We start from the raw sequence: 14050 nt of genomic DNA, 5'->3' as shown, positions 1-14050 counted from the left end.
TTGAAAATATTGAGAGCTTCCTGTTGTTAATGAAGCTACAAAGCACAGACAAGTCCTGGCTGTTGTGACGCAGCAGGAAGGGAAAGAGGGATACACTGGTTGTCAGCTGACTCCAAGAGTGTTTGCGTAGCAGCAGAATGGGCTGAAGAGCTGATTGTTATTCCAGGGCTTTTGGGATGTGTTTATGCAATCATTAATCTTGGCGCTTGTTTATTTGCCTGGGATTAAGAGCACCACGGCGCATTCACCAGCAGTCAGGGAGACTGGTTCACCAAAAGGTAGCAGCAAGCACTCAGGCCTTCCACTGTAAGCAAAGCGTGCAAAGAGGGATGCATGCTTTGCGCATGGCTGCTTAATCCTGCCATGTTAAACAAAACCAGGCCAGTGTTTGTAGGACTATGAAAACAGCAGTGCAGGGGGAATGTGTCTCACACACTGTAAGCATTCTGTGAACTCTGTGTGGCAGTAGAAACTCCTCGTGCACTCCGTTCGTCTAGGAATGCCTTTCATACGGTCTGCTACAACCGGAGGAGAGGGAGGATGACAGTGGAGTGGCTCAGCAGCTGTGCCAACAGAGTAGGAAGAGATTACTGAAGTTATTTCCGTATTCAATGTAAATTTTTGAAAACCATATTTGCCAAACAGGCAGTTTTTTTTTTTTTTAATAATGTGGTTCAGTCTACTTATCATGGTTTTGATAGTGCCAGGAGCAAAAAATAAATTAATAAACACATTGATTTGTAAAAGGCCTTGCAAATTTCATCAGTAATATTTCATATGGTCAGAATCATACAATATCAATTTAATAATTTTGCACATTTAATAGGACTGACAATAAATGATGCATGATGAAAGTGTTTCAGTCACTTATTAAGATTATTAAAAGCCATGGGCACTGTATATGGATTAGACAATGTCTGCCTAACTTTAATTTGTTCTCTGCACCTTGCAGAAAGGGCCAGAAAATCTCCGAAGGCCAAATAGCAGCTTTAAGTGTGGATGTGTGTACTTGCACATAAAGTAGGGCTCATATGAAGAGAAAGCACAAGTGGCCAGGTGAAAACAGAAAGAGCAAGCCCAGTGAAGCAAACTCTCTGAGAAGGCTTTTCTTCTGCTGTCCCGTGACACCAGTGATCTGTGGAAAGGTTGGGTGCCTCTAGTTTCTGCTCTATCAAACTCTAGATCTTTGAGCAGCAGGATTCAGTATCCCAGCTAATGTAACAAGGCTCATTTGTCTCAATCACACGTCCCTGGAAGTATTGGCTGGCCATTGATGTCATTCATCTTCCCTGTCCTTGCCTGCTCTTTTTCTACTGATGAAAACCCAAGACCTTCAAGCAGAATGGCAGAGGTGCTGTTAAAAGTGTTCATCAGCCTAGCCATAAAAAGAGTGTTGAGTAACAGTGTGAGGAGCATTCATTGTCCAGGTTTGTAGACAATAACTTTCATTAGAGATAGAAAGACTTGTACATGTTTAGGTGACATTTGGATTTGAGATTCACTTAGGTGATTCTTTTGCACATTGCCATCAAATAGTGAGAAGATATTATTTTATCTCTTCTAAAAAGCACTTGCTTTTGTCCTGAGTCAGTACCAGAAGCAGACAAATTTGGCAGTCCTGTCAGAACAAACCTCTTATTAAAATTTTTTTTTCTTCCTAAATGTTATATTTTCTGTCATTCGTAAAAGCATGGTAAATAATTTATATGAAGTGTTTATTTAGCCAAGAGTAATGGGGTAGATTGTTGCTGTCAGTAGAGGAGATTGGTATTTCCAGTATAAAGGACAATTACAATGCCTTCAATAATAATAACATATAGTGTACACCAATGCGTTAAAATATTTGTCTACATTTTAAGTGATAATTATTATATAGATGAGGTCCCTTGATATATGAAAATAACTAATGGACTGCAGGTGAAGAACAGTATTCCTTACACAACCTTCATCATGGCACAGTGATTATGAAAGAAAAATTAAACAATCACATTTGTGAAAGAATACTTCTCTGAACTCTGAATTTTGTAATTGTAGAAACATTGCATGTATTTTTCTCTCAAAAATTGATTTCAGATGTTTTGGAATAAAATTGATCTCTATTAACACAAGTGCTGCATCCCTGCACAGAGCTGGCTTCAGCTGATGTCAGCTCCAATGGAAATAGTGACTCGTGCCATAACTGGAGGCTTATGCTGAGCTTCCCTCTTCGATGGAGCAAATCAAGATCATGATTACTATCTGGCCTGTGCAGCCAGTCTGCGTTGTCTGGAAACATGTTTTCCTAAAGAGACCACAGAGGGACAATTACTGTCAGCTGAACTATTCAGCCTGTCCGCCATGTGTGTTCTGGCTGCATGCCCCTGACCCACTGACCCTGAGCAGCAGCATGAGACATGACCTCTAGCCTCACTTCTCTTTTCCCCCTCACAACTTCCATACTCTCCCAGTATCCACCATATGTAAGACACCCTAATATCCACTTTGCAAATAAAATGCTCATATACTGTGCCGCCCTTCTGGCAAAAAGACCATGCAGGAAGTTGTATGGATGTAAGTTTTGATTTCTTTGTGTGAAACAGTAGAAAGATCCTATTTAAAAACCAACTGCAGAATCGCGGTTGTCTTACAGAAATGCATACTAATACAGCAATTATACAAGGAAGGGAGTTGTACAGTGTGGCAGTAGCAAATTCCCTGGTGCAATGGAACAAGGCTCTTTGTTGTTATGTAAAGGTTTCTGTGTGTATTTGCAGTGGATGTTTTGAAGGATTCATTATTTATATATTCCTGTGTTTTTCTAAAGGAGCCTACTCTGCTGCCATCCCTGCAGGGAGATGGAGGGCTGAGAGGTGCTTAACCAAGGCACTATACCACAATTGGGGCTTTAAATATTGCCTGCTTCGTTCAAGTGGTCAGACTAAGGGTTCAGGAGAATCACATGATCCTCAGATAAATCTTAAAATTCAAACTGCAGCTTCTGCACCAGTCAATCAGTCGGTCCTGTGCGATTTCAGCCTCAGTGATTTTGAGTTTTGGTGCATCCCAATGCCTTGCTGCACAATGCACAACTAAAGTAAACAATGCACAAGCAACTCTCACAAAGACAATTTACAAACTTAGTGTTCAATTAGAAGATGCAGGTAATTTATTAGAGGACGTGTCACACTTGATTTTTTTGGAAGGTCCAACCAGATCATCTAAATAGTTTGACAAATCATGTAAATATTTGCACATTTGCGACACATTTTTATTCTCCTCTCCTGGCTCTCGCTAACTAACTAGGGGCTGGTAAAATTCATAAGTGAATGCTGTCTACAAATTGTATTGTACCATCAGAGTAAACAGCGTGAGCCATTCTCCCTCCTGGCACTCACGTGTGCCCGCACACACATGCTCACACACATAAGAGGCGTGCCCTCCAGTCCCCAGCACCTGGGCACAACTTCACTTGTCACTGCAGTCACAGAAGAAAGAGGCTAGGTGGGGGCAGATGGATGGGGGGGGTAAAGAGTGATGGGGAGTGAGATTTGAACTCAGGTGGGGCAGAAAAGGGAGGGGAGAGAAGCGCCGCACACATGCTACCCTTCATGGTGCTCGTCTGCTCGGTAAACCCAGGCTTTTGTTGTTTCCCCCAGAGTGCAAGAGCGCAGACTCCCAGTCAGGAACCTCGTCAATCTTTGCCACAACAACACATAAATTAGTGCCCAAATTACTGTTGCGCTAGTAGAAAAAAAGACATGGAGAGAGATGTCTTGTGCTGTGGTTTGGGAATACATCTTCCCCCTCTCCTACGCCCCCTCATAGAGGGTGTCAGAATGCACTTCAATAAAACAGTCAAGTAAATACAGGGAGAGACATGAAGAGAGAAGCACTGCTGTGTTGTACAGGCATCTGGAGTTGGGCAGTGTTGAAATATTAATAGGCCTCACACACAAACAAACACAGAGATGTACGCATGAGTTCATCCAAAAAGCAGCCCAGGGCAATGGTCCAGACCTGAGCTTCAGCAAAGTCACTGCACTGCTATGAAGGAATAATGGGCAGGCTTAAAGAGCCTATCTTTTGAAACCAAAATATGTTTTCCTATATGGCGGGCCTTTAGTGAAGGGGCAAACAATTTAGACAGCTAAATGATTTGGGAGGAATTAGCAAGATGGAGCACAAAAATATCAAAATGTGTCAATTATGTTTTTCCTGACTCTAATCTCTCTGGTCGGGATATTTCTGATGACTTTGTGTATATCGGTTGGATGGAAGCTGTTTAAAGTAATGATACAGAGTTTTGGTCTGCAGGTGAATTTCTGTACAGAACTCTGTGCTTTCTTTGTGCTACAAACCAGCAAATGCCATTAGAACAGCTCCGTAGTTACACGCCGGCAGCCTGCAATTCCTAAACAAAAAACACATTTATACTATTCAGCCTGTGCTTCGTACCACAACCGTCCTTTGCTGCTGACATTCAAATAACCTTTCTTCTGCTGCATAAATGGGAATAAAAAAAGCATTGTGTTGTGCGACTTCACATGACAGCAAAGCACTGGCAGATAAAACGAGGCAGAATTTTGATTCCAGCTCTTGTTAGGTTGCTGTATCACTACAGCTACATCTGACTGTCTTGGGTAAGTGCTTAGAGAAGACTCTGTTTATAAACCGACAGCTGATTTCTACAACCAAATGAGAAGCTTATGTGTCAAAATAATGGTGCAGGAATATTGCTTAGTGTGCATTTGCCCGCCAGTTTGGTGCCCCTGGTATTTATGTATTGATCATGTGTAAATGCTCTGTTTTTAAGAGAATCTGCTTTTGTATAATGGTCCTGGGATCTGGCTTGTGATCCCTCTAAGCTTTTGTTTAGTTTTGTCGTAAAATACTATAAAAGGAGAATGTATTAACACAGTTTGTCTGATGGCAGACAAATTGTTAATCTGCTCATAATGCTGTGCCCTGTCCAGTTACTTACATAATCACTGACATGAGCCCACTGGCTTGCGTCACTCTGTCATTGACAGCTGTCAGCACAACACGACTGACACACACATTTACACACTCACTGACAAACCACCACGCACAGAGAAGCAAATGTGTTTTTTCCTCCCACAGCTTCACATGCTTTCTTTCAGAATGATGTGCGCTGGAAATGAGCCAATGGGGGAAAAAACAGCTCTGCATATACAGAACAGTATAGAAGTCACAGTTTCAAACCACATTTATTGTCTACATCGATCATGAATCATCAGGCCATGAGAAAATGATTTACTGCTCCAATCGAGTAATGGATTAAGCTCTCAGCATTATGACTGTGGCCTGGGCATGGGTCTCTAATGTAAGGGATAATCTAAATCCTTCAGCGTTATGTCAGTAGTCCAAGGGTTCAGTGGGAACAGCCAGGACATGTTGACTAGTGAATTTACATGTTTGCACCAGCCTGTGGGCTTGTCAGTTTTATTTATTTTATGCATGTTACTGTATTACTATAATGCAAATATGAACAATATAAAAAAATAAAATGTTTGTTTATTTCTGACAGGAATGTAGCCCACTGTAGCAGGAACAAATACTTACTAAATATGTACTTGAGCAATTTTTCACTATGGTCCTCAGCTTCAAAATGTTATTATGTGAATGATTTCTTATTGCTTTGAATGAATATGACATTTGTATCACATAGGGGGAGAGCGTTCTATCTGACAATGCCTATTCAATGCTCTATTCACTGCTTATAATATAATAATTTATTATGATAAGCTGTTGGTGTGCATTTGATGAACTGTTCTATGTGCTGACAGTTTCCTGGTCTTTGAAAGTGTAGTGCAGTTTTAGCAGTGGGTTGATCTCAGTGAAGGGCACTGGGTGAACATGCAGAGGCCTTGCTGCCCTATTGTACATGTGCTGACACGTCATCCCCTCAAAGGGCCTGCTACTGTGGTGAATCAGTGTCCTTGAACTGCTCAGCCACAGACAGACAAAGAACAAGCTTTAACATTTGGCTTGACTGTCTCCTCTCTTTGCCATGCCCATTGTCCAAGGCACCCACACCAGGCTATGTTGCATGGAGGAAATCAGTCTTGAACCGCTGTCCAGCACCTATGGTTATGCATGTGGTGTGATTGTGCTGTGGTGTGATTTATACATAATCTTGGTGTCTCAGCAGGTGTCTGCATGCAGAGGCCATCTCATAGTGCTGTGAGGAGTGGCAGGCTGCTGGGATGGGCTTTAGCATGGCTGCCCGTCTAACTGTGCCTGGCTTTGATGTCGTAAACAGAGCAGGCAGGGCTGGCTGGCAGGGAAGTGGGGAGGCAGGCAGGCAGGCGCGGTGAATGGGATCAGTGGCACTGTGCTGGTCAAGCTCAAGTGAGCCAGCAGCTGCCTGTTTCACACCAAGAGGCAGTTAACACCACAGCTCATGTCAATACATATTGACTGCTAGATTGGGAGTGTTTATAAGTGTAGGCCTTTTTGTTTGAGTGACTCCCCTGTGTGAATTCTGTTTAAATCATCCTCAGTGTCTGAAGTGTAGCTTAAAGACTCCATGACCAGTCACTGAAGAGGACAACTTGAGAACTTGATACAGAAATACAAATATGTATAAATATATAATGGTGTAGGTGACACCATCATCAGTGTATTTGTTCTCCTTTGTGTCATTGCTCAATATTTCTTCTCCCTGACCCCACTTTTTTTGAAAGCAGCTTATCCTGGTGCAGAAATAACTATATGTTCAGACCAAGGTCTTTTCTCATACAAGAAACTACAGAGCCAGCCTCAGCTGGTCCAGAGACAAACTCTTTTTACTGTTGAGTGCACTGAGCATCCGGAGGTTTGTGCAGCGGTGGAGTGAGAGGGTGTTAGCTGGTAAGACGGTGTGCACTCAGGGCCTTCCTGCTTCAGATAGGGCTTTGTGAGGCATGCCTGTGTGTGTATGCCCTTCCTGGCCTGGCACCCTCATGTCTCTACTCCCACTGCTTTCACCTGATGTGGCACAGCCTCTGTCAGGCCTGAGCAAGCGCCCAGCCAGCTCCGCTTCTTCAGGAGAGATGAAGGCATCTCACAGCTATGCTGTGGGGGTGGGGTAAGCTAGCAGCAGCCTAAGCCTAGAGCTATCAGAGGCTGGAGCTCAGAGCCAAAAGCCTGTGGGCTGGATAGGGTGGGTGGAAGATTGGCTTAACTTGGCAAGACAACCATAGCCACAGCCCAGCACTGCCACCCAATGGTTGGGGCCCGTCACTACAACCTTTGGTTCACCATAACCACAGCTAGTCATAATTATACCACGCTTCAGTTGTTGTGAGTGCATGTCAGAACAAATTATGTAAGTAATGAGGCTGAAAATGCTAAAGGAGTCGAAACACACTGCACTGCTAATGCTCATGCAGGGAGAACACAAAAACAAACAATAGAGTGCACTCATACAGAGACAGACCTAACCGACACAACAAGCGACTGTGCATAGTAAGGAAAAGATTAATTATAAATTAACCCTCTCTGTTAGATTGTCAAAGCTCGCCTCCTGCCTCGATTTCACTCTAATCCGGGCCGACGAGGTGCAGTGCCCTCTATTGTATGTGAGAATCACAAATCACAGGAGGTGTTGTCAGGAGGAGAATTAAATGTGCATGTTCCACCACTCCCTTTTGTTCATTTTACTAAAATGTAGGCTAATTCCATGTAAACATGGAGAGTCTTGTTGACTCCAGTAGTGCAAGAAGAACAGACACTGATTCCTGAATGACTATAGTGTGGTTCCAGAGTTAGTGGATTAGAGGCTCTGTGTTAAGGGCCTCTCTCGGGCATGCCTCAGGGACAAGGACATTATCCACATGACATATTACAGGCTCCTAGGCAGCTGATTAAAATGGGCAGGGATCTCTTGTTTGAACCTCAACAAAAGCACTTTTGGTGTGATCAAACTAGTTTAAAGAGGTTGGTTGTTAAGGTGTATAAGGGATATTTGAAGAGTCTTGGGAAGAGACATAAGGCTTTATAGTAGACAGTTATGCCTAGCTAGAGGGGAAAGGCTGATGTAACACTTTGACATAGTGGGTGTGCCATCACTTTTTTAAAATTATTATAATTTCATAATTTTTATTGCATTGCCTTAATAAGATGCTAATATCTTATTAAGGAAAAATCATAATATTCCTCCCCTAACTGGTATAGACTTGTGTTGCAATGGTACCTTGTGCTCTGATTGGTTGGCTGCATGGCTGGTTGGAGAAAACCATTACATTGTGAGAAAATATCCCGCGGTGATCTTTTCCTCGATTTAGATCAGATAGCGGAGTTTGTCTGGCGCTGCAGTGCACTGTTGGCATGGCGGGACTGAGATGTTGGAGATGTGGAGGAGGGCTGTAAGATAAAGATCTCTGGAGGGAGAGCGCAAGAGAGAGGGAAGACAGAGGGGGAGGTGGAGGTGGAGAGGGATATAGCATCAGTGGCTGCAGTGATAAAGCTTAGAGCACTGGGACGAGCTGGGAGTTCTGAGTCTCTGATGTCTGTGTGTTCTGTCTGTTCTGTTGTGTTGCCCTGTGGTCTGCTCCTGAAGAGAAGGCCAACGATGGATGAGGCCTGTCCTCTCTCTGCTTTTGTCCTCTATGACAGCACAACTCCACAGTCAAACCTCCCACTGAACCTTTTCTCTATAGCATGTATAGACACACCTCTCTAGTGTACATAGATGTACACACACCGCTCCATCCAGCACACTGGGCATGTTGTGAGTCTTTGTGGCCGCAGTGGATTTACTTCTGAGGTTTTTATAGTTTTGAAGTTTAAGAGGCTTCATGAAGTCAAGGTTTCCATCTGGGAATATGTCTCCTTATGTGGTTAAATGAGGCTTTGTCATTGTCATTGCACAAGGCTAGTATTAGTACTAACATGGCATATTAGGGTTTGTGGGAAGCTGGGCTTTTTCTAATGTAAGTTGTGTTTTGGACGAAAATTGACACCATGTTTATATTGGCTGCTTGTGAGGACTTAAAATGGCCTCCTTCCCTTGACACACACACACACACACATATGCAAGCACGCGCGCGCACACACACACACACAACTTTGTAAATATTCAGCTTATGCTCTGTGGAAGTGAGGATTCAAAAGCGACCGGATGAGATGTTTTTAGAAGCACAGTGCTCTTTCATGTACCAACATGGATCCATGGTGAAGGTGTTGTACAGTGACTTGTGACAGCAAAATGTGATTTTATTTATTTATTTATTTATTTATTCCACTTTCTTTTCTTCACTGCAGCTCAAATCGAAATAATTCCCTGCAAGATCTGTGGAGACAAATCATCAGGCATCCATTACGGTGTGATAACATGTGAAGGCTGTAAGGTAAGCATCAAGAGACTGAACCTGTTTGTGTCACGGAAAGTAGCTGTGTGTGAGCGTGCATGTGTACGTGAAGGACAGGAGAGCTGAGAGGAGAAAGACTGAAGGAATAAAGAAAGTTGCTTGCTAGGAAAAAACAGTTGAAAATGTTGCTGAAGTTTTACGAAGACTTGGAGAGGGGACTGTGAAGTGTAAACACACAGAACATGATCATTAAAGTGGTCAAGCACCACAGAGGGCATCACAGAAAACCACAATTAGTAGGACAAAGTCATTTCTCTGCCTTGCACTGCCTTTCCCTCCCAGGGACATGTCTCTTCACTGTCTTTTTTTTTTTGTGCTTCTGCTGCAGACTGCTCTTGAAATAAAATGATCAAAAGAGAATGCTTTGAATTATAGCAGATTGTTGGCTGTTTGCTACAGTGTGTTGCATCCATTGAAGCTGCCTTTTGTACTGTTTCAAATGCACCAACCATTCACAGAGAGGGGAATTTTGTGCTTAGAGTGTATTCTTGTCCCCGTGCTTGTCACCAGGCACATCATTAGCATTCCTCAGCCAGCCTGCACCTTTGCTGTTTGCTCCTGTGTGTGTGTGTGTGTGTGTGTGTGTGTGTGTGTGTGTGTGTGTGTGTGTGTGTGTGTGTGTGCATATGTGTGCATGTGTGTGCATGTGAATGTGCGTGCGTGCGTGTGTGTGTGTGTGTGTGTGGAGGAGAGAGCAGCTAGAGAAAGACAGAGAGGTTCCTTTCAGCTGTTCTTCCCAGCGCTCTTCTCCCTCACACAGGAGCTGGAAGGAACAAAACACTAAAGAATGAACTGCTGAAATCTATCTTTAATGATTGCTAATTAGTCCAGGCAGAGAGGCCTTTAATGATATGTGTGAGTACAAAAGTTTGGACCATAAATCACAGCATTATTAAAGAGTGCTGCTTGTCACTGGCAGTTATAGCCTGTTTCCATAATAGCTTCCATTATAAAGCAACTTGGCAGCTGTCAGCTGTTTTCTTGTAATTAAACAGCCAATGAGCAGCAAATTAAGACATATGTGTACGGAGCAGTAGAGTGGGGCATGTTAATGATGTGCTGGAATCAATTCATTAAGTCAAAGGATGAGGAATCCAGTCGGTGTGCATTCGCAATCCTTTAGCACTGCACATGCCAGTGCAGCGTTAATCAACACTAATAACCCCAGTGAAGAAAAATACCAGCCACTGTTATCATTCCTACCCAAACACACCACCCTCATTCTGTATACACTGGTGAAATACAGCGCTCTTTAAATGCCAGATGTTACAGCCAGGAAAATAGCACCACAGTAGTATTATTATCTAATCTGTTTGGCAGCAGTAAAATGAAATATGACTGCTAATAATAATAATAATCATAATGATAATTAATAAATCACTGTCAGTTAGTAGTTCAGTACTTAAACACTATCAAGACAGTGGGTCATCTGAGGTGTTTCCGTGCCCCTTTCCTGTGCAGGGTTTCTTCCGGCGGAGTCAGCAGAGTAACGCCGCCTACTCCTGCCCCCGTCAGAAAAACTGTCTGATCGACCGCACCAGCCGCAACCGCTGCCAGCACTGCCGTCTGCAGAAGTGCCTGGCAGTGGGCATGTCACGAGATGGTAAGCGTTTTATGGTAGAGTAGATATAGGTGGGCGGATGCAGCAGGTTGGCATGGTGAGTAGGGATAGGTAAAGAGCCCAGGTTCAAGCCCCTGTGTGGGCAAGCCTCTGCTGTGATGAAGTGTCTTTGAGCCAGTGATTCAGGCAAGGCAGGCGAGGAATTTCCTCATGGGCACACTCAAATCAAATAATGTATTTTCATTTATTGATAGTATATCAATAAGTCTAGACCAAAATATTCTTTGTTTATGGATCCTAAATCCAGCAATGTAACTTATATTTTCAAAACATAAGTGATGACGTGTTTAATTTTTTGTATATTTTATTACAATCAGTAGCTAAATAATATTATTTTCACATTGCTTCTTAACTTCATTTTAACCACAAGATCTTATTGCAAGAGCACAATTATTACTGTAAACAAGATGAGTAAATACAACGTTTTGGTAAAAGTGTGCAAAAAAAAAAAAAAAAATGGGAGTGGGAAAATTGGAATTTCTCAGAAGAAAGTCAATAAAGCCTGAGGTATATTGCCCAAAAGACAACAACATAACTCTATTGCGAAACTTAACACAAAGCTGGTTTTCAGCAGCCAGTAATACCTGTGCATAATCCTTTCTGTTTATAACTATTGTTATTTGGTTGTTTATTGATAGCCTTATATTGATGACATACTGTATATTTATATCTTGGTGGAAAAACAAACAAAAGTTACTCACACATGACTGCCATTATTCTCAAAGAAACAAAACACACTTTACACATGCACTTTATATTTATTGTCTGCAGGTGAGTGCTTTGTCTGTACCCTAATTTGCTACTGTAGAAGAAACACAGTTTGAAAGTTTTTCAGAAGTTGTCATTAGTACTGATGCAGCTGAGATTCAGTAATGGGAGCACACATGTGGGGGTGTGTGCTGGGCGACTCCAGACTAGACTGGGCTGAGGAGATTCTATCAGAATAGAGCAGAGCAATAATATTTTTATTTGTTTATTTTTTATAAAAAAAACATGCAGGAATGCAGACAAGTGAAAACCAAAACACATATGCACAAAGGCTAGCACGTCTTTATGCACACTACTTTGCGTTTATTCATTTACACACATGCATACATATTCATGAATGTGAGTGAACACAGAAGTACATTAGCACTTATGAGTGCCTTTGCATATCCCTGCACAATCTCAGGCGCACATACACACGCACACACACAGACACATGCATGCTCATATGCGCAAACATACACTCAGGACAGACGAAGGTGACTCTTGCCTTCGCTCAACACACCAGAGCCCATCTGCCCGCACTCTCCTCTACATCGCTTCACTCGCTTTCCACTGTGCATAGACAAACACACAGACACACATACACATCCATACTCACTGTGACCAGCTGACATACTGCCAGGCTCCCAGAACTCCAGCCAAGGAGTCTCATTCCCAGCACCACTGTTTAGTCTGGAAACCTTGAAACATGAGGCAGCAACTTAGTCTGTCTCAAATTTCAGTGCCTGGTAAGCTGTTAGTGTAAAGTACATTTTTGTAATAATGTCATTACTGATTATTACATTACTGGTCCCTCCTGAAATATGGAGATATGCTTTTTGTCATGCATTACCTGTTAAAAGCGTACGTGACTTATCAGTACTGCACTTCATATCGGTCTAGTGAAGTATGACGCTAAGAGCACTTTACAACCAGTAGGGAATTATGTCCTCCGAAAATCACCAATTCTATTCTTTTCCCTTCTCGTCTGAAAAGGTCATGTCTCTGACTCAGGCAATATTTATTATTTTTAAAAGGACTCAGGATTCAGTAACAGTAGTGTGAGATAATTTGATTTGTTTTCAGAGAAATTCCACTATTTTTTAGACATGTTAGACTATAATAAATGACAGAAAATTATTGAAGAAAACCTATTTATATGGGAAACAGATTGAATATAACTCCACTTGTGAAATTGTTTTTAAAACACACTTTTTGGATAGCTTATTTAAGCATTTAGGAATTCTTCATTTAGAAAGACAACATGAAGCAGCATCTGTTAAGTTTGATTTATTGTGATGTTTCACTAGACTCTAACATGTTTTGCTTTGCTAATCACAGCGGTGAAGTTTGGCCGCATGTCAAAGAAGCAGCGAGACAGCCTGTATGCTGAGGTCCAGAAGCACCGGCTGCAGCAGCAGCAGCGTGACCACCAACAGCAGCCTGGAGAGGCGGAGCCACTTACACCGAGCTATGGCCTCTCAGCCAATGGCCTCACAGAGCTCCATGATGACCTCAGCGGCTACATGGATGGTCATACCCCCGATGGCAGCAAACCAGACTCAGCGGTCAGCAGCTTCTACCTGGACATACAACCATCTCCTGACCAGTCAGGCCTGGACATCAACGGCATCAAACCAGAGCCCATCTGCGACTTTGTCCCCGGCTCTGGCTTCTTCCCTTACTGCTCCTTCACCAATGGAGAAACCTCCCCCACTGTGTCCATGGCTGAATTAGGTAAGGAGCAGAAGAAAGAGAGGGGGAGACAAGAAGAGAGATGGCAAAATGGAGGAGGGGGGAGAACAACTCAACCGTGGGGCAAACGACACAAAGGTTGCTTAAAATAGCAGGAGGTTGGAGACTCATCTTCAACACTCATTAAAAGAGCCTCTTTTTTGTAATTAGTTTCCATTAATTAGGGCCAATCAGGATCCAGCAGGGCAGGCGTCTGGGGAAATCATTTTTTTAGGCTCCCCTGTGCCTAGGAACTTCTTTTAACAGATGTGTTTTCAAAACCATTTAAATTCTTATACTCAATATTTCTCTCAGAGAAAATGTGACCTTTGTTTCAGTGACTAACATGGCACCCCTCCTCCTCTCCATGCATTTGTGTCATAACTAGATTGGCTTTGCCTCAACCTTAAGCTATGAGCTTCCTGCAGGCAGTAAAAGGAAATGTCAACAAACCTTTTCCCAGTCAAAAAAGCCCACGTGTATCCGCCTCTCTTCCTTCTTGAAAACTCAGTAAATAAATCTTCTTTCCCTGTGGCATATTTCATCAATGAGGTCTTCACTTTCACATAGCCTTCTCAGCAACATTCAGATCTCA

The 14050-nt window shown here is 42.7% G+C and overlaps 1 protein-coding gene across 1 annotated transcript in view; it reads left to right on the top strand.

The window, feature by feature from the left end:
* roraa (RAR-related orphan receptor A, paralog a) overlaps positions 1-14050 on the top strand; it is a 166094-nt gene that overhangs the window by 143397 nt on the left and 8647 nt on the right. Inside the window, exons 3-5 of the mRNA XM_026311417.1 lie at positions 9247-9332; positions 10815-10956; positions 13063-13458. Of these exons, the coding sequence (XP_026167202.1) occupies positions 9247-9332; positions 10815-10956; positions 13063-13458 (624 nt within the window). The remainder of the gene's footprint in view (positions 1-9246; positions 9333-10814; positions 10957-13062; positions 13459-14050) is intronic.

The sequence above is a fragment of the Mastacembelus armatus genome, chromosome 6 (genome assembly GCF_900324485.2).
Source record: "Mastacembelus armatus chromosome 6, fMasArm1.2, whole genome shotgun sequence".
Taxonomy (NCBI): Eukaryota; Metazoa; Chordata; class Actinopteri; order Synbranchiformes; family Mastacembelidae; genus Mastacembelus; species Mastacembelus armatus.
The sequence above is the reverse complement of the archived record's forward strand: the minus strand, read 5'-3'. Positions and strand labels throughout refer to the sequence as shown.